This window comes from Lissotriton vulgaris, chromosome 5 (assembly GCF_964263255.1).
Source record: "Lissotriton vulgaris chromosome 5, aLisVul1.2, whole genome shotgun sequence".
Lineage (NCBI taxonomy): Eukaryota > Metazoa > Chordata > Amphibia > Caudata > Salamandridae > Lissotriton > Lissotriton vulgaris.
This window is the reverse complement of record NC_141693.1, coordinates 1,528,332,966-1,528,355,243: the sequence shown is the minus strand read 5'-3', so window position 1 is coordinate 1,528,355,243 and position 22,278 is coordinate 1,528,332,966. Positions and strand designations below refer to the sequence as shown.

The following is a 22,278-nucleotide window of genomic DNA, read 5'->3' as shown; positions in this document are numbered from 1 at the left end:
ATGCAATAGTTTGCCGACACCAAGGCCAATGCCCGCGAGACAACCACCTCGACGGAGATAAAGACAAACTCCAACGCAAAAAAAAACGCAATAGACAAAAGCGCGATAAAAAAACAGTGACAACCAGAGCAAGGGCAGCAATGCTCACACGCAATGCGGAAAAAGCACAAGAACAGCATACGGAAAATGCCACAGAACAAAATTCATCAACAGCGGAGTATCAAGGATGCACCCTGGCCAACTGCAGAGGACAACATGTACACCACAACGTTCTAGCACCTTGTAAGAACAGGACCGACAGGCACACCGCAAGAAAGAGTCCAATGGCATACTAATCAGAGCCACCCAAGAGACACACCCACCGTGGAGCATACGCACATATGCTGGAGTGCACCCCGATATTGACAAGGTCCCGGTTCAAACAGCACCCCCACCACATTCGAACACAGGACACAACTGTTTCTGCTGATGTGCACAACCTGGTATATCACATCGGAAATCACAGAGAAATTTAACATGACAATGTACAAGTACAACCTGAAACCTGCAAATATGTTTAATTCACACATGCAGTGCATTTGAACATTTACTACTGTTGCATGATTGCCATGGACGGTCACAATATGACGTGCTCATGAGAAGTAAGTGTCAATGATGGTATTCCTATGGGCCGTTCCTGCCGCTGCTGTAGTGGGATGTGGGCCACCTGCCCCATCACCATAATCAGCCTGTACCTCTGGAACTGGCATCCATTGGGCCCTGCAACGAACACGGATATTGTCCAACATACAACATGCAACGATCAGCCCTCCACGCAATGTCCGGGCTGTACAGGAGCTTCCCACCCGTGCAATCCAGGCACCTGAAACGTGACTTCAACACGCCAAATGTGCATTTAACGATGCCCCTGGTGCATGTGTGGGCCGCATTGTACTGCCTCTGGGTGGGTGTGTTCGGATCTCGGAGGGGTGTCATCATCCAAGGGCAGAGTGCATATCCTTGATCACCTGTGACAGTGCAGGGAGAATAGAGTAAATACTTGGTTCGGCAGAATGTGATAGCAGGTCTACCAATCCAGTGATGCCTGTACTGGCTGTGTGTGGGGTGAGTGTAAGCCGGCCCGCAGGGAGTAGCTGATGCTGGCAACTACACAAACCATCACCAGGCACTCAGAAATGCAATGTCAGAACTACAAGGGGGGATGACGGGAGTCGCACAGGGCTAGTGGCCCCGGATGCACACCGGGCGACATGGTCCCACCGCCACTGGAGCTGACATGCGTGTGACTGGGGTAGGGTCATGTGGGCAGGGCAGTGCTTCAAATTTGTCATGGCGGCATTCTGCATCTCTACAAATCCAACTGTTGTGTGGCTGTGGTCCCATGAAATGTCTGTATTGGGTGCAGAGGTAGGCCAGGATGACCATGGAGTGGTGTGGTCTTGTCTGGTACGTGTAGTCTGACATGTTGATTGTGGTTTGGTCACGTGTGCATCCTCACAGTTGTGCATTGTGCTTTGGAGGCTTTGGGATGTGTGGCGTGTTGATTTGGTACTTACATACAAGCAGTCTCGTTCCATATGTGACATCCTGGAAGCGCTGGTTGATGATGACTGTGGGAATATGAAGGAATCATGCACACTGCCTGGGTAGTTGATGACAACATTGGTGAAGAGTCCCCGGTGTTCCAATATTGCCTGCACATTGATGGAATGCGTGTGCTTTCTGTTGCAGTAGTGGTGTGCAGTATCCGCTGAGGGCACAAATGCGATATGTGTGCAGTCGATTGCCCCCAACCCGGCCGGGAATCCAGCGATGGCGTAGAAGCCTTACTTTGTCTTCAGCTGTTCCTGCGCAGTGTTGGGGAAGTGAAGGTACTGGGGTACGAAGCTGAGGATGTCATCCAGGGCAGGTGTTAGGAACTTGGATAGGGCTGGCTGTGAGACCCCTCCCACTCTGGCAGTTGTTGGTTGCAAGGTATCAGAGGCCAACAGGTGCAGCACAGCCAGCAGCTTTTTCTGCATAGGGTTGTTGGTTCTATGCTGTGTTGTGACCGTCAGCCTGTGGGCGATGTGGGTCATGATGCGGTGAAGGGTTGTCCTTTTGAGCTAGTAGTGGACAATGACTTCCTCGGGTTTCAGGTCTGTGAGAGTGGTGCGTTTTCAGTAGGTCCACTGTCTTACTTTGTGCTGCCTCTGTGGTGGTCCGGGGGAGAGGGGCGATTCCGGGTCCTTGGGGTGGTGGCGGTCCTGGGTGTTGTTGCCCTGTTGGGGGTCCAAGCTGCCGTGATGAGTAGCTCCATGGCTTTGTTTGTTCTTCGGGTGTGGCTGTGTGTGCGGCTCTGTTGCCTACTGCAGGTAGTTGGCCGTCTTTACTTCTGCTTGAGGCAGGTGTTTAATACCTGCGGCTACCGCGGTTTATCGCATGTTTTCGGTTCACTTCGTGGATCTGTCAGTTAGTTGTGGAAATGGTGTTGTTTTCTTTTTCTTGTGTTTCTGCACTGGAACGCCTGCTCTCCATCTCATTAGCGTTAGTTTGTAGTGTCAGCCGCGGTGTTAGGTTTTGATGCTGTTATCGTGGGAATTCTGGCGATGCCTGCTGTTAGCACCAGCTTGTGAATAGGGAGGTAAATTTATAATGACTTTGTCTGTGATAAAGTGCCGTTAAATCGGCGATAGCTTCTTGTTAATATGCCCCCTTTTTTTTTTACAAGTTTATCTCCTGAAAATGAAGTATAACATACTAATGATGAATTTCGGCAGGATTAACCTGCTGAAATTTGTTAGACAAAAGCAGAGATTTGGGAAAATAAGTGCCCAGCTTAGAACTGATCTCAAACTCCTATTTACACAGGGATCAAAATGTAACTCACAGCTCAAAGTCCGCTCCTCTGTGTGTTTCCTTAGAAAATGTATATGTTAAACTTGGTGAAAGACAAAGGTTGCAATTATCCGTACATGTATTATGTTTAGTGCTTAATAAGTAAATATGGACACAAAGGTTTTTTAGGAACTCGCTGCTGCTGATTTAGTGGAAATCGTATTTTGTTGTAGGGGTGCGTTATAATCACATGTGAAGAGTGCACCACATATAATCCTTTGTTGTAATAATATGATTTTGGAACAAATTAACCTAAACATGATGTGCTTAGGGCATTGGAACGGAACATGGAGAATTAACATAGAAAGTGAATGTATATAGCAGGAAACATTAACGTGAAGCACTTGTGTTGTGATACTGATAATCATTCAAGTACTAAACATGTTTATTAATCATGTCATTTTACATGTAGGTAAATGTATTACATGTATTAGCTTGGTCTTATAGTTAAATGCTCATCTCATCTTTCTCACTGTTTTTCCCCCTTTTTGTTCCTCCTTCTTTCTTTCTTTCCCCTCTTGCCCTACATCTCAATGTGATTATGAAAAATTAGGGCCAGTCTCCAAAATTGTTGCTGGTGCCAAGAACATGTAATTAAAAAAAAACAAAATAAAAAAGTACGACGTTTACAGGGTGAGAGACCAGTTATTGTACCTTCCATATCTAGGAGGTTTATACGTTAAGGGCAGCAAACCATCCTCCAATTTTGTGGCCTGCTTCATTATTGGGTTTTTGCTTCTAGTGTGCATTCGAAAAAAATAAAGCTGTTTCTGGCGCTTGGTTAATTACGCTGCACACATTGTAACTGCCCTTAATAAGAAAAAACACACTGTAGTAGAATTCCAAGGCTGAAATCAGAAAAACATATTTTTTTAAAGTATGCTTTATTCAGTTTTTAGAACCTGATTCACAGATCTGAGAAAATCACGGAAAGTTTTAGTACTTGAAAAACAACAGTTATGAGAAATTAACTACTCGAGGTATGGGAAAAGATGTCCGAGTTTTTTTTTTAACTTGCATATGTAAAAATGAAATGATAACTGGAACAGTTGGCCATCAGGTTGTTGTCTCTCAGACCACCTACACTTAGATATGTATTTAAAATTTGAAAGCAACTGTCAGTGAACCTAATATATGAGAAACGGCTATGTGCTTGTTAAGAGTTTTTCTATGTAGGATACCTTTTATACCTCAGCAGGTCTGTTAGTTAATTTTCTTGTAGTACAATGTTTAAAGGTTAAGAAAAAGCAATTTTTTTTAAACGAAAACATTAGCAGGTTCGTTCTTGATGCTTGTTTTTGGCTGGTGGTCTTCATGCAAGAACTGCCTCAGCGAGCTGTTTGAGTATTTTGCTTTTATTGTTCTGCACATTTAGTTTGGATACCTTCAGAAGGTCTTCTACCTCCTCTGTTTCATAAGAAGGTTTGAATGTAGAGAATGCATCTCTGTACTTCTCCACTTCACCTAAGAATGTAAATGAGAAAAACATTAATATTTTCATCTCATACAGACTGCTGGGAGTAGTTCAGCCAATCAGAAGAATCAAAATACATACAGTTCTGTAAAACAAAAATGTCTTCAGAAGATGGAAAACCATTTATTTCGTTTCAATGCAATAACATCAATAAGATCTCATAATGACCAAACAAGCCACATTAAAATGATTCCAATACGTTGTGTACCATTGCCTTTTATTATCCTTAGCTGAAATGCTAAGGAACATTTATTAGAGATTTGGGAGTTTTATTGAAAGGTAAAGAATCTGGGTGTCCTAATAGACAACAACCTTATTTTGGGAGATCAAGTTACTGCAACTATCTAACTTTCTGCCTCCATCTCTTCAAACTACTGTGGGCACTGCTTTAGGTATTTTTAGACTAGACTACTGTAATGGCCTTTATCTTAACCTACAATTTCAGTATCCACACAAGCTTCAGGTCCTCCAGAATGCATCAGCCAGGCTTTTACTAGGAATCCCCAAATTTCAATCAGCGAAATCTGCCCTACGGAAACTTCATTGACTTCCAGTCAAACAAAGAGTGACGTTCCATGCTTTATGTATCACCTTCAATGCACTGGTCCAACATACTTGCAAAACAGGGTAATATGGTGCCTGCCAGAGAGGTCTCTCCACTACAGCTCTGCCAGAAATATGATTGTCCCCAGGTTTAAACTTTCCTCCTGGGGTGGAAGATGTTTCGAGGTGGGAGCCTCCAAACTTTGGAATTCTCTTTTTCTGTATACCAAGCTCTCAACAGAATTACTTCAGAAGGGTTTTCAATAACTAGTTGGGCTAATTTTACTCTATGTATCACAACAGTGCCTAGATGCCTCTGGGTGAGAGTTGCACTAAATAAGAATATTTAACATAACATACCATAACATAACATATTGGCAGTGATGATGCAGTATTTCATTAGGGGCTTTAATAAGGATTAACACCTGGTTGTCATCTACCACAAGCCTGATGTCATCAGGAAAGGGACTAGCAAAAAGGTGTACATGAAGCCTGCATCCGTGCAGCCTACCATCACTCTTTCTGTCTGTTTCTGTTTCTCTTTTTTAGGACTTTCCTACCTTGCTTTATTAGAGCAACTTTTAAACTAAACCTTTTCAAATCACATGTCAAAGCACACTTATCTTTCTTTGGTCTTCACTGTATTCTCCTACATAAGTATGTGAAGCTTTTTAAAAAAAATATTTTTTATTTTTTTCAATATGAACATAAATACATTGCCGCAAAAGATTATCATAGACATAAATACATTACACAGAGACAATTGTCCTTTAGCTAAATTAGCCATAAATATAAAGCAATAATAATACACAATCCAATAGAGAACAACAACTAGGTTATAAATACAGTACAGAAAAATGGGCAATTGAATTGAATTGAATTCATCCTAAATAAACAACCATAAAAGAGAATTAATGAGGAATAGCAGCATAGAATCTAATAGGCATGATTAAAAGTACCAACAAGCTAAAAAAAATGTAAATTGGCTGATAACTCACTCATTCTGAGGAAGCGAGGAGATCCAAGCGAGAGTGGACCCCAGATCCTTTTTCCTTTATTCCTTCCCTTCCTACGTCTTCATTCATAAAGTGCCGTCTCTAAGTTATAAATGTGAAGGAAGCACCTTTTCCATTGCTGGAAGTTCAAAGGTAATGGATCCAACCAGGATGAGGCTACACACAGCATGAGGACTGAGATCACTATAAAGATTATCTCTTTCCCAATTCTCCTATCAGGTTTAGCTATTCCTAGTAACATAACTTGAGGTGGCAGAGGGATATCTTCTTTCAATCCATCCCATAAAAAGCTGGTTATTTCCCAGCCTATTTGTTCTATGCTAGGACAGGTGGAAAATATGTGAACCAAATCTGCACCTGCTGCCCTGCATCTAAAGCATCTGGTCTTCTCCGCTCCTCCCCATTTAACAATTTTCACAAGTGTTATGCATACATCAATAGGATTTTTAAAGTCTTGTGACTGCAGGTTGGCGTAGCACAATATAGTGCCCCGCCATTCTAAAGGTTATTTTAAAAAAGGGATCCGGAAGCCTGAGCCTTTCCTGGCACCTCAGACTATGCTTATCCAGATCATCTGGGACCTCCTCCCACAGACAGCCATACAATTGTGAAATTGAGGGGCTTGTATCCTTTATTACTATTTCCATTAAGGGGACCTGTGCAAATCCTGTCGCTCCTCTGGCTTTTTGAGAGGAAAATACCTCAGCTGTAAAAAGTTGAAAAAGTCTTGAGGGCCAACAATAAATCTTTCCCTAACTGATTCAAAGGACACAATGTGGCCTCTAGCCAAAAGATCCCCTATCCTACCAAAACCAGTCATATCCCACCTTGCCAAACAGTCATCTTGCAGGATCCTCTGTAGCTCATTATTCCTGAGCAAGGGGGTGTACCTACTGAATCTGCCTACCCCAAGCCTTTTCCGAACAACTGCCCAATTCAGAAAAGCTGTAATTACGGTCTTAAACTGCATTTTTTAAGTAGCTTGCTTCATAAAATTTCAGTAGGCAGCAATTAGCCCTTGCCCCTATCAAGATCCCAAATATCAATGGGACATAACTAGGGTCATCCCCTGCCCAAGCCTTGTGGCTGAATAGAAAGCCAATAATGCTGCAACACTGTTGCCAAATAGCATAGCTTTAGGGAGCTCCACCCCCTCTATCCCTAGGAAGGCACAGAAATGCATTGCCCTCCTCTTTTTTCCAATGCACCAGATAAACCTACCAACCACCATCTCATTTAGCTTAAACAATCATTGTGTATCACAAGGGGTATTGTTCGAAAAATATAAATTAGTTCTGGCTGGATCATCATTTTAACTAAATTACACCTCCCCATTATTGAGAGTCTCAGATTATCCCATCTGCAAAGATCCTTCTTAATTTTCCCCATTATGGGGGACACGGTTTAGATCTACTATTGCTTTGACCTTTGCTGTGATGGTTATTCCAAGATAAACTGCTTCATTGACAATCCTATTATCAGAGGCAGGGGTAAATCTATTTATCAGAACCTGAGTTTTAACACTGTTCAATAAAACCCCAAATTTCAGCTATAGTTTAGACAGAACCGGGCGCTGACCAGCCAGTATCTTATTGTCCCAACCCTACAGGCTGACAGGGATAATATCATTGGACTCTCCCTCTATTATTGACACTCAGGCAGAAAGTTTGATGTACATAGCCCATACTGCCTTGATAAAAGATCTCCTGAGGCCATTAGCCTCCAAGATCTTACAAAGATAACTCCATGACACCCTGTCAAAAACCTTCTCTGCATCAAGAAAAGCAAAGCCCATGGGCTTCGCATGGACCTCTGTGGCAACAAATAATGTGATTACCCACCTAACATGATCTACCGCCCCCCTCCCCTGAATGAAGCCATGCTGCCGGGTTGAAACAAGGTATTACATTACTTTATTCAATCGAGTTGCAAAGATTTTGGAGTACACTTGACATCGCTGTTTAAAAGTGTGATAGATCTATAGGATCTCAAGAAAATAGGGTGTTTACCTTTCTTTAAAAACAAAATGATGTTGGCGGTGCCCCAGGAGTCTGGTGGTGAGGCCCCATCCCTGACTTCCTTAAATCGCCCAGGTATATTCTGACAGACCTCTTTATAAAACAATTATGCAATTCTAGAGGTATTTTGTCTGTTCCTGTAGCTTTGCCTGAGGGGAGAGCCTGCAGATCCACCTCAGATTCTTCCAAGGAGATTTCAAACCCAAGAAAAGGCTCTCCTCCTGAAAGAGCCTCACCCTTGGTACAAAATCCAACTGTTTACCTATCATCCGTGTGGCTCCTACTGGTGGCGCTTTATACAAATCCTCATAAAATTCCCTGAAAGCCTCCCTAACCTCAGCAGGGTTTGAGACTACAAGATCTTGCATATTCCTAACCTGCCCTATATGCCCTGCAAATTGCAAAAAACACAGTTGATGGACAGAATGCAGAACAATGTCTTACATTCTCCCCAGGTCAAAGATCTGGGCCTAAATCCATAGTTTTTTTGCTCTCCACACCACCCTAGGTCAGACACTGGCTATATGGAAATCAGCCTTGACCCTGTGCCTCATGGCAACAGTCCAGCCCGAACTACCAAGCCATGTCTTTCCTAGACCGGAATCAAGCATCCAAGGACCGGTTTCTGGCTATCAGCCTTCTTCAGCCTAGATAGCTTGACTCCAGTGATGTGGAGAGCCTGGGACTCACGTCTGAGCATACCCAGCCCACTCAGGGTGAAAATTTCAAAAAACACAGTTGATGGACAGAATGCAGACCAATGTCTTACATTTACCCCAGTACAAAGATCTGGGCCTAAATCCACCGTTTGTTTGCTCTCCACACCACCCTAGGTCAGACACTGGCTATATGCAAATCAGCCTTGACCCTTTGCCTCATGGCAACAGTCCAGCCCGAACTACCAAGCCATGTCTTTCCTAGACTGGAATCAAGCATCCAAGGACCGGTTTCTGGCTATCAGCCTTCTTCAGCCTAGATAGCTTGACTCCAGTGATGTGGAGAGCCTGGTACTCACGTCTGAGCATACCCAGCCCACTCGGGGTGAAAATTGCAAAAAACACAGTTGATGGACAGAATGCAGAACAATGTCTTACATTCACCCCAGTACAAAGATCTGGGCCTAAATCCATCGTTTTTTTGCTCTCCACACCACCCTAGGTCAGACACTGGCTATATGCAAATCAGCCTTGACCCTGTGCCTCATGGCAACAGTCCAGCCCGAACTACCAAGCCATGTCTTTCCTAGACCGGAATCAAGCATCCAAGGACCGGTTTCTGGCTATCAGCCTGGATAGCTTGACTCCAGTGATGTGGAGAGCCTGGGACTCAGCTGCTGTCTAGCCGTGACATCCAGGTATCAACCCACACTTTTGCTGTATTCATAGCATTCCCGTCTCCTTGCCAGGTATGTCCAGCGGACTTTTCAGCGTTAAAATCGTTCAGGCATGCTTTTGTAATGGCAGTTGAATTCAGTATTGGAGACACGTTGTCCCCCAAGGCCACCATGCTAATTAATTCTGTCTCTAGCAGGCTGAGTTTCTGGTATAGCTCTTTTATCTGTCCTGCCCCCCTATTTTGTTTATCTAGGCTATACCACAGGCTTTCCCCCCTCATTGGCACCTTAGATGCGTCCCAGATCATTCCTGGAGGAGCACTAACCCTATTATTGTTGAAAAAATCCAGAATTCATCCCTTCATATACTTAACATATTCTTGATTGAATAAGAGTGTCCTCTCAAATGTCCATCCATCTCATATATTCCTTTGATAACCCTGTAAATGGGTATTTCAGCACAACAGGGTTATTGTCTGACATGGCTCTTGGAAAGAGTTCTACCTGGGCCTCCTTAAGTAAGGGTGGTGAAACTAGAAATTAATCCAATCTAGCAAACTTGCCATGTGGGGCAGAATAATAAGTATATCTAGGCTCGTGAGCTTTCAAACTCGGCCAGACATGCACCGGACCAATATCTCTTAATAGATTCATCAGAGACCACAGAGTTTGTGGTTTGCGCTCTGTGCTGGTTACTCTATTCTCCCCGGAGATTCCTTTGGACCCATTAATATTTAGGTCCCCACAAACTACATAGGATGCTGGTCAGGAGTGTGTTTCGATAGCTAAAAAATTCATTACGCCAGGATTGTCTAAAACAGGAGCATAAACAGAACATAATGTCAAACAGCCACTACCTGCTTTGCATTCCATTATTGCCCATCTGCCATTCTTATCCATGGATTTTCTCCCTGGTGTTATAACATCCCTTTTCACTAATATTGCTACCCCCTTGGTCCTTTCATTCTGTGTTGTATGACAGGCAACCTTTAACCCAAGAGCATTCAGAAAATTACTATCATTTCGGGCTTTGTGGGTTTCCTGAAAACAGCACACATCTGCTCGTAGGATTTTTAGATCTTCTTGGACTTTTCTCCTATTAGCACTGTCATTGAACCCACAGATGTTAATGGTGACAATACGTAGTTTAGCCATTACTCCAAATCATATTTTTAGCCATTCAAATACTTATGCTCGAAATATTTGCATGCACAGGTGTGTGTATAGGTGTTGTGGCATGCACATTCATCCAAAGTCTGGACAATGGCAGACTTGTCCTCTGTTGTGGTGGGATATGTGAGCAATCCCCATGATGCAACAAGTTGTTGGGACATGTGCTGTGGGTAACAATTGGATGTGGCTGTAGGGACATAGTTATTTATCCATAAATGCCTGCGCTGCTTCATGTGCAATGTAGTACTTTGTTGTCCTGTTCAAGGAACACCAGGGTGAGCCAATCCATTAACTGGTCCGGGCAGGTGTGCTCAGCCCACGCTGTTTCACCAATCCACAATAGAGCCCAATAGGGGAGCGGTTCAATGTGGTCACTGCACACGAAGAATTGTGCACTCTCCTATGCACAACTGCCAATACATACGCAGTATGTCAAGGCATCCCATGCACGGCTGTCTCGGTTACACTCCTGTTCGTGTTCCAACAGGGGGCGCACACTCAAGTCATAGTCCAATTCATCTACGGTTGTGTTGGATAGGCAGGCATCCATGGGACACTTGAATGTGCTTGTTCGGCAGTGGAACCGGGGCTGGACGCAGGTGACGTAGGCAATGCGGAAGCTGAGCCAGTAACTGATCCGCAGCACTGCCAGTGGCACTGCTCCCAGTAAATGTACTGTTCCATGTGACGGGGGTTGTGCATGTGCGCAGTATGGCCGGCCATTGCCTTGGTGCATCTCGTGGAACCGGCAGTTTTCTGAACTGCAGTAGTTGTGTGGAGGATATGCCACAGCTCTGAGCAATGATTCAGATGTGTGTGCAACATTGGGCTGAATGAGTTGCTGTTTCCGTGAGTGTCAAAGGCATTCCATGCGGGAGTACCTTCAGCAGGGGCTTCTCTGTGTGGGGTGTGGATGAGCCGGATAGTTTATTTGTACCATGCGTGGTGTGGGAGTCGTCCACATCTGTCATGGCATCTCTCTCAAGGTGTTCCAGGCATGTTCTCGACCAAGGTCAGAGGTGCAGTTGTCCTCCCGCCTTTTGCATTGGGACAATGGAGCTTTCATCCCTGATGTTTGTCCGTCTTCTACTTGTATTTTTGGAATGTGATGTGACTTTGGCACTGAGATTGGGACACAGCCTTGGGCTCATGGTGTAAGGATGGGGATGCACACACACACATGTTGGCATGTGGAGCCAGGTTCCCTGCAAGGCCTTGCACTACTTGTGCAATTTCACTCCGTCTTTCTCTCCCGCTCTCTCCCTGTCTTTCCTTTGTTGTGTGCACGGCACACCTTCTTCTTTTGGAATTAGTGATCCAGGCTGTGTTCTACGGATTTTCCAATGAGGACCCGCTAGGTCTCATTCAAATGGTTCTTTTGGCATTTGTTTTTATGGTGTTTTGTGTTGGTGATTGCATTGCTGTATGACTGAATCTCCATTTTGGCCACGAATGTATGTTGATTTTACTGCTTTTGCGACATCAGGCAGAATATTTGTTTTGGGATTCGTGGTGTTGATGTGCAGTTTTTTGGTCCGGGTTTGGGGGGGGAGCCTGGGGGGGAGGGGTGGGTGTTGCAGGCCTGGGTGTGGTGTTGGTGGGTGTTGTGGCCCTCCTGGGTGTCCGTGCTGCATGTTCAGTTGCTCCATGGCATGGCAATCTGTTTGTCTTCAGGTGTGGCTGTGGGATGTGCTCCCTTTTCTGGTGCAGGCTGTGGTCTGACTTTACACCAGGTCAGAGCAGGTGTAAAATTCCTGCTTCTACCACGCCTTATCGCGTGTTTTGTGTTCTTATCGCCGATCTGGCTGGTCATTGTGAATGTTGAGGTGTGGTGTTGTCGCAGGTTTTAGCACGGGAATGCCTACTCTGCATCTGATTAGCGATAGTTGCGGGGGTCCTCTTTGCCGATGTTTTTTGCGGATGCTATCGCTGGTAAACTGGTGCTGTGGCTGTTAGCACCAGCTTGTGAATGGGGAGGTACATTTATCACGACTTTGACTGTGCTAAAGTACAGTTAATTCACGATGGCTCCTTGTGAATATGCCACTAAAAACGCTAAATTTAACATTGTGAAATCATTGCTATCAAAAATAATGGCACAGGCATAGAAATAAATCCAACAGTGTATAAAGGAAGTCATTTGTATCAAATAATGAAAGCTATTTACAGAGATATTTTTCACAGCTGTTAATGCTTTAATTCCAAAAGACAAAAGAGAAATATTTATGTGCTAAAAAGATTTACATGCACTCAATTAGCAATTGAGAAAAAGCGCTTGCAAACAAATATAGGGTTAATTTGGCTACCAAATATAATGATCTCTGTGACATCACAAATGATTCATTCCAATTAATTAATAATTGATACAGTTTGAAAGCATTTGTATCAACTAATCAAATCATGACTCTAGTGCCTGCAAGGTAATTGCATTTATGACTGCTTTTTTAGTAGTAAAATATAGCCATAATCAATACTCAGTGGGTTTCCTAGACTTTTGGCACCTGTGCCACTGCCCCTCCTGCACCTTTCAAATCATGACCCTAGTGCCTGCAAGGTAATTGCACTTGTGACTTCTCGTTTATTGGTAAAATGTAGCAATAATCGTTTTTCAGTGGGTTTCCGAGACCTTTTGGTCCCTATGTCTCTTCACCTGCTGCCCAACTCAAATCATGACCCTAGTGCCTGTAGGGTAATTGCACTTGTCATTGCTTTTTTAGGAGGTAACAATAGAGAAAAACGATGTTCAATGAGTTTCCTAGACCTTGTGACCCCTGTGCCACTGCACATGCTGCACCATTCAAATCATGACCCTAGTGCCTAGGGGGTATTTGCACTTGTGACTGATGTTTAGTTGTAAAATATAGCAATAATCGGTGTTCAGTGGATTCCTCGAGCTTTTGACCACTGTGACACTGCACCTGCTGCGCCATTCAAATGATGACCCTAGTGCCTGGAAGGTAATTGCACTTCTGACTGCTCATTTAATAGTAAAATGTAGCAATAATCGGTGCTTAGTGCGATTACTATAGCTTTTGGCCCATTTGCCACTTCACCTGCTGCACCATTCAAATCATGCCTGTAGGGTAACTGCACTTGTCACTGTTTGTGTATTAGGTTACTATAGCAATAATTAATGTTCAGTGGCTTCCCTAGATCTTGTAACCCCTGTGCCACTGCACCTGCTGCACCATTCGAATCATGACCGAAGTGCCTGGGTGGTAATTGCACATGTGACTGCCTGTTTAGTAGTAACATATAGGAATAATTGGTGTTCAGTGGGTTTCCACGAGATTTTCGCCCATGTGCCACTGCACTTTCTGCACCATTTAAACCATTATTCTAGTGCCTGCGAAGTAATTTAACTTGGTTGCAATAAAATTAGTAACTTTGATCCTGCAAAGTATTTGGTGACTTTGTTAACTAGATACACGTATAGGTATATTGGGAAGATGTGTCAGTGCCTCAGCCTATGAGCATGTGAGAATCTGCTGTTTTGAGTCCCACTTACTCATTTACAGCAACTAGTTCACAGTTTGCCATCATCGAAATAGAAATCGTAATTAGGTTCAAAGAATATGGGAAGCCACTCAATAAAGCACTATAAATAGTTACTAAGAGACTAAAGAATACTTCTATATAATGTTAAGATTAACTGTAAAGACTACAATGCAAATTTTTGTATACTTCAAATATATTTTAGTTTGTGCTGAGGCCCAATGGAGGATTTATAGATATTGAAGGTGTTATCGATGTAGGTTTTCAAATACGCTTCTGTAATGCTTTTTCTAAATTTCTGTTTTAGGGTTTTCTCTAAAGGAGAACTAAACATTGTGCATGAATCATTTCTGCAGGTATTGATAGTATAGCTGTTTGAATTGGGGGTCTCTAGTTGGCAGAGGTAGTTACCTTTGACCAAAAAGGGACCTTTGCTTCTAGTCAGGGTAAGAGGTTCCACTTCTAAAATAACCCCTGCTCACCCCCTTGGTAGCTTGGCAAGAGCAGACAGGCTTATCTCAGACGCAATGTGTAAAACATTTGTGAACACATACAGTAATACAATGAAGCCACTACAAATGGACACCACATCAGTTTAGAAAAATAAGTAATCTTTACTAGACTTAACACAAGACCAAACGACAAAAGTCCACAATACTGTAATCAAAAACAGACTTTAAAATGGTCGAAATGGCTTAGTTCATTGTAGATGGTAAATGCAACACTTTACTCTCAAGGTACCTTAGATGAGTCACGCAAATAAGCAAAAGGGTCGCAGGGAAGTTGATGCGCCGTTCCTTACACTCAGGGGAGTGGATGAGTTGGTTCTTTACTGCTGCACAGGGGAGTTGAGGCTCGCTTCGTTACTGTGTGGGGAGTTGATGCGTCGATTCTAACTGCGGCCCAGTGACGATGCAACAAGATGGCGCCTCGATACGATGCAATGATCCGGTGCGATGTTACAGAATGGCATACTTGATGCGATGCAACAATGTTGGATGCGATGCATGCATGCCCGACGGCTGTGCGGCAAACTCGGTAACTTCTGAGCTGCGACAGGCCCTGCGACACGCTTCTCCGGTGGTGCGACTGTGACCTCTGAGGCAGCGACACGCTTCTCTGGTGATGCCACACGCTTCATCGGTGGTGCGATGGTGAACAGCTGAGGGGGTGACAAGCTTCTTCGATGGGAATTCCTGCGGCGGCAACATGCTTCTCCTCGTTGAGCCACGCTTCCAGTTCCCAGTGACACACAGTATTCTCAGAGGGCCCAAACAACTGTAGGCACCTCTCTGCAAGTGGAATTCCCAGAAAGTAAAGTCAGAGGGATTTGGTGGTGGAGTCTTTGTGTCCCTGAGACTTCAGAACAGGAGGCAAGCTCAGCTTCAAGCCCTTAGAGATTCTTCTTCAAGATTGCAAAAGTACACACAAAGTTCCTTTTCTCCTTTCCTTGGCAATAAAGTAACCACTGCAGACCAACCCCAACAGCACAGCACAGGGGCAGTCTCCTCCTTCAGCTTCCTTAGTTCGTTTCCTTGGCAAAGGTTTGTGTTGATTCCCAGAAGTGATTTAAAGTTCTCGGGTCTGGGTCCCCCTTTTTTCTACACAAAAATCCTTTGTCTCTGAAGGCAGAGAGTGTCTGTACCTAGGCTAAACCAGTTCTGGGTGCACTCTGCCAGTGCACAACTTCTTCCTAAGTCAGAGTGGGCCAGGGTCATCAGACACACCAGAGGAGGTGGAGCCAGCATTGTGGAAGGCAGGCACAGCCTTATTCAGGCCCCGGTGCTACTCCTCCCACCACTCCAAATGCAGAGAGGTATATTCAGCCTAGTGCTGACTCTCCCAGGCTCCTGGAGTCACCCCAGCCCCTGTCACTCACAAACCAGACATGAAATGCACAAACCTAGCAGAGGCAGACTGGATGGTTAGACAAGAAAATACCTACTTTCTAAAAGTGGCATTTTCAAACACAGAATGTTAAAACCACCTTCAATGATAGATGTATTTTTACATTCTGAGTTCAGGCATACTAAACTCGAATTTCTACCTTTTTCCCTTCCTTTTACATATAATGCATCCTGCCCATGGGGGTACCTTGGATCTACCTTTGGGGTGACTAATATGTAGAAAAGGGAAGGTTTAGGGACTGGCAATTGGGTGCACTTGCCAAGTCGGCATGGCAGCCCCAGGCTGCACACAGGCTCTGAAATGGCAGACCTGAGGCACATTTTGCAAGCTGCTTCTGTGGGTGGCACAATCAGTGCTGCAAGCCCTCTAGCAGCATTTGATGTACAGGTCCTGGGCACACATGGTGCACGGTACTAGGGTCTGACAAGTAAATCAAATAAGCCAATCATGGAGTCACTACTCCAATACAACAATTTACAAAAGAGAGTACTTGCAAAGTGGCAAAGAGCCTAAAGCATCTAGACCAGCAAAACACATAGGAAAAATACAGGAGGCAACAGCAAAAAATGGAAGGGATACCCATACCAATGGTGCCAGGTCTACAAATTCAACAGAACTAAGGCCAGCATTCTGACTTCCTTGTTGGCTTCAAGACTCATTTCTTCAAGGCATTGTCATCTATGAGACCCATTCGATGGCGGGTAACTCTTTCTGAAGGACAAACTGAATCTAGAACACCAAGCTCTGCAAAGCACACTTGTGCTACCCACCTTTCCAGTAAGTATCCATGACACATTGGGCACATGGGAGTTGATAGTCCATTTTTGTAAAAATAATAAATAATTAATAACTGTACACGGCGATGCATTGTCTGACTGGATCTGATGTTGAATTTTGATATTATTTATATTAAAGGGCATGTATTCTACAATGTGTGTGCATGAGTTTATATGTGCTCTGCTGCAAGTCTGCTCTTAGGTCCATCACAAGTTAGGATAATAGTGCGATGTTTAGGTATTGAGCAGAGATCAATATTATCCACAAATTTGGAATACTTAGCCTGAAGTTCGGTAGCTAATGACCTGTTTGTATGAAATGTACAGGTGAAACCACACATAAAAAAGAGAAGTGGATTGAGGTAGAAACGCCGGTGTAATTAATACTGGTAAAGTGAATAAAGGTGATACCACATAATTTTTGTTTTTGTACTTCCACTTCAACTAAAAACACTTTTTATATGCCAATGAATAAAACAGAGATGCACAAAAAAAGAATGTAAACTAATTTCTCATGCATTAATGTCTGCTGACCTGCACAATTCTCTGTGTTGAAAAGTGGGATGTGTACCACTGTAGGCACTTTGGGACCTTTGAAGATGTAGAATCCTGAGGGAGCCTCTTCTTCATCCTTGTGCACATGGATATCTGGGAATGGAATATTGTGCACTTTGCAGTATTCAGCAGTTAGTTTGAGTGTCTAAATAGGAAAACATGAGAAATGTTAATGACTGCAAGAAGTTTCAGTGGGAAAACGTGAGAAACATATAGATATTTTTCAGGTTAGGGGACTGTTACCATTGATGGCAGGATCCTTATCATAGAACTTAGGGTCTTATTATGAGTTAGACGGTGCGGGAGTAGTACCCCCTGCTCCTGCACCGCCAATCAATATAAGAACTGCCCCCCAGATCAGGAATTTTCTCCTGTCTGACAGGCTTTTTTGGCATTCCCAATGCGATGCCTATGAAACAGACATCACAATGGGAACATCAAAATCAGTACTTGCACGGCATGGACTGCTGCAGTCTATGCCATGCAGGTACTGGCGTACAACCATACAGGGAGGCACATATTGTACCCCCCCGGTGTGTATCCACATGGCGGGAGGCATGTAGGCCCCCCTTTGTTTCCTCACTGCCACTCTTTTCATGACAATCGCCAAGCATATTCCGGCTTCAGGACCGCTGCTCAACTTCCAGGGAACAGCAGTTAACTGGCAATTGTGGCAGATGTGGTGTCATAGGGTGGCCCGACTGCACTTGTCCTATTAGGATAGTCAAGAGACCACCACCATGAGTCAGGCAGTCCATGGACTGCCAGACTCAAAATGATGCCCTTAGCCATAGTGTAGCCTAGACTATAGCTTTGCAAGGGCCAATCCTCCTCAGACTACATTATTAACCACTCAGGTCTGTCCAGATTTACTACGGTTTTATTTCCAGCCAGAAATATATTCCCTTCCCTCACCCTTCACACCACATCAAATTATTGGATGTCACTTTCATTTTGCCTATTAACATTAACCATTCTATTACTTGTTTCTCACCCATTTAGCCCCATCTAAGCCAGTAGGCCTCATTTCCTTTCTAACATTCTTTTACTCTCTTTAAAATGTAGAAGTTTGTCATTGTAATGGACTTGTTGGATTCACTTTCCAATCATAGTCGATTGAATTTTGTCCCATCTCATTTAGGCACTGAACAGGTTCACCCTCAACATCATAGTTCTCAGCCATCTTTTTTTGTCCAGTAGGTGCATGTCTCCAGGACTTTGACCAGTCTTGTGAACTCTACCATAAAGTACCTGCATTACTCATGTACCCCATTAACTTGAAAGCCAATGGTATGAGCTAGCTCAAACTACTTTACATGCTTGTAGATCTCAAACTTCCCAGCATCCTATCCATGCTATCTTGCTCCCACTGACTCCAACCCAACTTCAGCCTCCATTTGAACTGACTAAATATTCACACTGACTGACGCACACTCCAGCCCTGAATGCTTTTATGATTAACAGCATTTATTAGGTAGACACAGTTTCAAACAACATAACATAAAACCCATCTGGACAGGCAGTCAAGCGTTAAGATAGTTAATACTAGCTGAAACACCACCTTTTTTGGATAGAATAACCCTGTTAACAAGATCTCCATATTAACTAGTTATACCTAAAACAGACATGAGAAAACAGGAGTATGATCACACCAGTACACATATTAATCTCTAATCTACCCTCCCGGTAGAGCCACCCATGGGACAACTCCATTGAGTTTTTGAAACAACCCTGGAAAGACAACAGGACTACAATGCAACCAATAAGTTAATCACCCCTTTTTAGTGTCCGAAGTCCCAAAATTCATCCATTACACCATCCACCTTGGTCTGCAATACATATATTATTATCTCTGACTGGACTTGAAGCATGTGGTTCCGGGTTATCATGGAGTTCTTAATAACAAACATGGATACTGGTGGTCTGATAGCATGAGGCTAAAGGTGAAACCACAGTGGCATACACTATGTCTAGTGTGTGTCTGTAATATGTAAATAATGGCGAAACGAACCCATCAGCCCACCCAATGGCGGAGCATCATCATCTGGGATCCAGAGATTGGAACTTCACATATGGTAGGATGTACCTCTGTTTTTTTACCTTTTTCTCACTTATGTTTGCAGTAGTGTTACAAAACTGGTCCTGAAGAAAGCCATTGGACTACCTACAGTATGTCTAAGGAATGTAGGGATACCATCTTACCCCCTCTGTTGGAAATAATGAATGGGGCTATGGAACAGGGCCCCTTTCCTACAATATGGAAGAAGGCCATAGTGAAGCCTCTCCTTAAAAAGCCCTCTTTGGACCCTGGTCTTCTTAAGAATTTTAGACCAATTTCCCTTTTGCCGGCTCCAGCAAAGATGTTGGAAGCTCACTTGAACTCTCAATTATCCATCTTTCTGGATTCCTCTGGGTTCTTGGATGGCTCCCAACATGGCTTTAGGAAAATACACAGCACTGAGTCTGCTCTTACCAAGGTGGTAGATAACATTCGCCGAAAAGTAGATCTTGGCCAAACTACCGTGTTAGTGCTATTGGACCTCACGGCGGCGTTTGACACCCTGTCCCCCTCTACTTTGACATCTCGGTTGAGGGAGGCAGGGGTAACAGGGTCGGCTCTGAGTCTCCTGAACTCTTTTCTACATCAGAGAGAACAACGAGTGATGCTCGGACATTTCCTCTCCCCTGCTAAATCGTTGCAATGTGGGGTGCCACAGGGGTCGGCCTTGAGCCCGACCCTGTTTAATATCTACGTGGCCCCCCTCGCAAGATTAGTAAGATCACAGGGGATGGAGGTGGTGTTGTATGCCGACGACACTCAGATTATGGTGTCCCTGGCCCACTCTGCGAGTACATCCGCGTCCAACTTTAGGTCTTGCATGCAGCTTGTTGCAGAGTGGATGATCCTTAACTCCCTAAAGTTGAACGGCGACAAAACAGAGGTCCTGGTCTTTGGCAAGGACCAGGACGTGTGGTCGGGTGAGTGGTGGCCCTCATCTCTTGGCACCTGCCCCACTCCTGACCAATCTGCCAGGAATCTCGGCATCATCTTTGACACCTCGCTCTCTATGGAGCTTCAGATAAATAGGACAGTTGCCACCTGTTATGGAGTTATTAGGACCATTAGGAGAATTCTTCATTACCTTTCTCGCCAGGCACGCAAGCAGATCGTGATTGCTCTTGTGGGCTCCAGGCTTGACTATTGTAATTCACTCTATGCTGGGGCCAACAAGTGCCTTCTGCAGCGCTTGCAGGTAGTGCAAAACGCTGCTGCGCGATTTGTGTTGGCCCTTCCATGGCTCTCATCTGCTACTATGGCAAGGAAGAGCCTTCATTGGCTCCCTATTCCTTCTAGGGTTTCTTTTAAACTCCTTTGCCTCACTTACAGTGCCCTCATGGCAGGCCCTTCAGATGCTCTTGGGTCTTTGCTTACCCGTTATGTGCCTAGCAGATGTCTTCGTTCTCTAGAGCTGAATCAACTGGTAGTCCCCCGTTTTAGGAAGGTCAGATGGGGGAGTAGGGCATTCTCCATCTTGGCACCCCAATTATGGAACACACTTCCGTTGGAGATCAAATCCCAGCCCTCATTGGATCTCTTTAGGAAAGCCCTCAAAACTTGGTGTTTCATTAAAGCCTACCAGTAAGTTCCCGTCACCTTGTTGGACTCAGCTAGATATTGAGCTGGGCGCCTTGACGCCCATTGGGCTAAGTTGCGCGGTTATAAATCACATTTCATTCATTCATTCATTCACCGTCCACAAGTGGCTGAAACATGTCGACCTCCTTAACCATCACAAGATAGTTACCATTTATTCATACTATCTAACACTATTTTTAATCTTGACATTATGATGACCCCATAATAAACTTGCTCTTTGGCATCATAATAGTTAACTTTAGCTTCACCTTTTTGCTTTTTCACATTTTCAACACTGCAACTTATCTTTTCAGCACCACCACATCTCCGTTTTGGCTGCTACACATCACTGGTGGATCGAAATTAGAATATCTCACACTAACAACTAGTGAGATATCTAAAACAGATACCAGTTTTCTACAAAATCCCAGATGATGATGCTTCGCCATTGGGTGGGCTGATGGGTTCTTTTCTCCATTATTTACATATTACAGACACACACTAGACATAGTGTACGCCACTGTGGTTTCACCTTTAGCCTCATGCTATCAGACCACTAGTATCCATGTTTGTTATTAATGCAGTTGGATTGGGGGATAGGATACTAGAGGGTCGTTAATTTCAATTCCCCTTGGACCCCTTGTTAAAGTTTATTTTACGTATGTATCATGGAGTTCTATCATCACCATGACTTCTACTCTGTCTCCCCTAAAACATCATAACTCTTTCACTTCTCTGACAATCCCAACTGAGGGGCCCTCAAAGGCTTTCCCTTGACCTCTACTGTGTCCAGCACACCCTCCTTTGCTAGGCCTCTGCCCGTCTGGGCATCCAGCATTTCTTGCACACCACTCACTGCATTTATCACAGAAAATATTTTATTCCCCAAATCTGCATGCAATGTGTTGATGGAAAGGAACAGATTCTGCACAACCACAGAAAATTGCACATCATTCAGAGGCTTACCATCAAAGTCTTTTTGCTCAACTCTAGAGGACAACTCATTTGAGATGAAGAAAGTATCCTTTTTCAGACTTTTCTTGTTGGCCCAGGGCATTCTTAGGATGAATATATATAAAGGAGTCATGGAACCCATGTCTTTCTCGCTTTAGGATATAGGGACTATCTTTTGACAACCTGAAGCAGTAGAAACCTACCACCTTAGGGATCCCCAGTGATGATCACAGGTAAACACCTGGTCTGTTTATAGTGAACCCCATTGCAAAAAAAATATCCGGAGGTCTTCTTCTACAGCCTACGGAAAATGAAGTACTCCTCAAGTGTGCCTGAAATAGGATTTGTGCGCATCAGTGATATTATGTCTAAAGAGGGTCCAAGCCATCATCAATTATTTGAAAATGCATTCCCCTTCCAATACCAACATCCATCGGGCACACCACCATAAGATCACTTTTCAAGGACAGTGGCGCCCACAAAGGCCTTCAATAATTACAGATGAAGGTGAAAGTAGAA

The 22,278-nt window shown here is 44.0% G+C and overlaps 1 protein-coding gene across 2 annotated transcripts in view; it reads right to left on the bottom strand.

Annotated features, from left to right (window-relative positions):
- Positions 1-3,751: 3,751 nt before the first annotated feature.
- The window catches only part of LOC147712933 (cytosolic phospholipase A2 gamma-like), a 735,829-nt gene continuing 717,302 nt past the window's right edge, over positions 3,752-22,278 (bottom strand). For both annotated transcript variants that reach the window (XM_086923597.1, XM_086923598.1), the window contains exons 17-18: positions 17,148-17,313; positions 3,752-4,341 (exon numbers count right to left, since the gene is read on the bottom strand). In XM_086923597.1, coding sequence (XP_086779723.1) covers positions 4,190-4,341; positions 17,148-17,313 — 318 coding nt within the window. In that variant the 3' untranslated portion in view covers positions 3,752-4,189. The remainder of the gene's footprint in view (positions 4,342-17,147; positions 17,314-22,278) is intronic.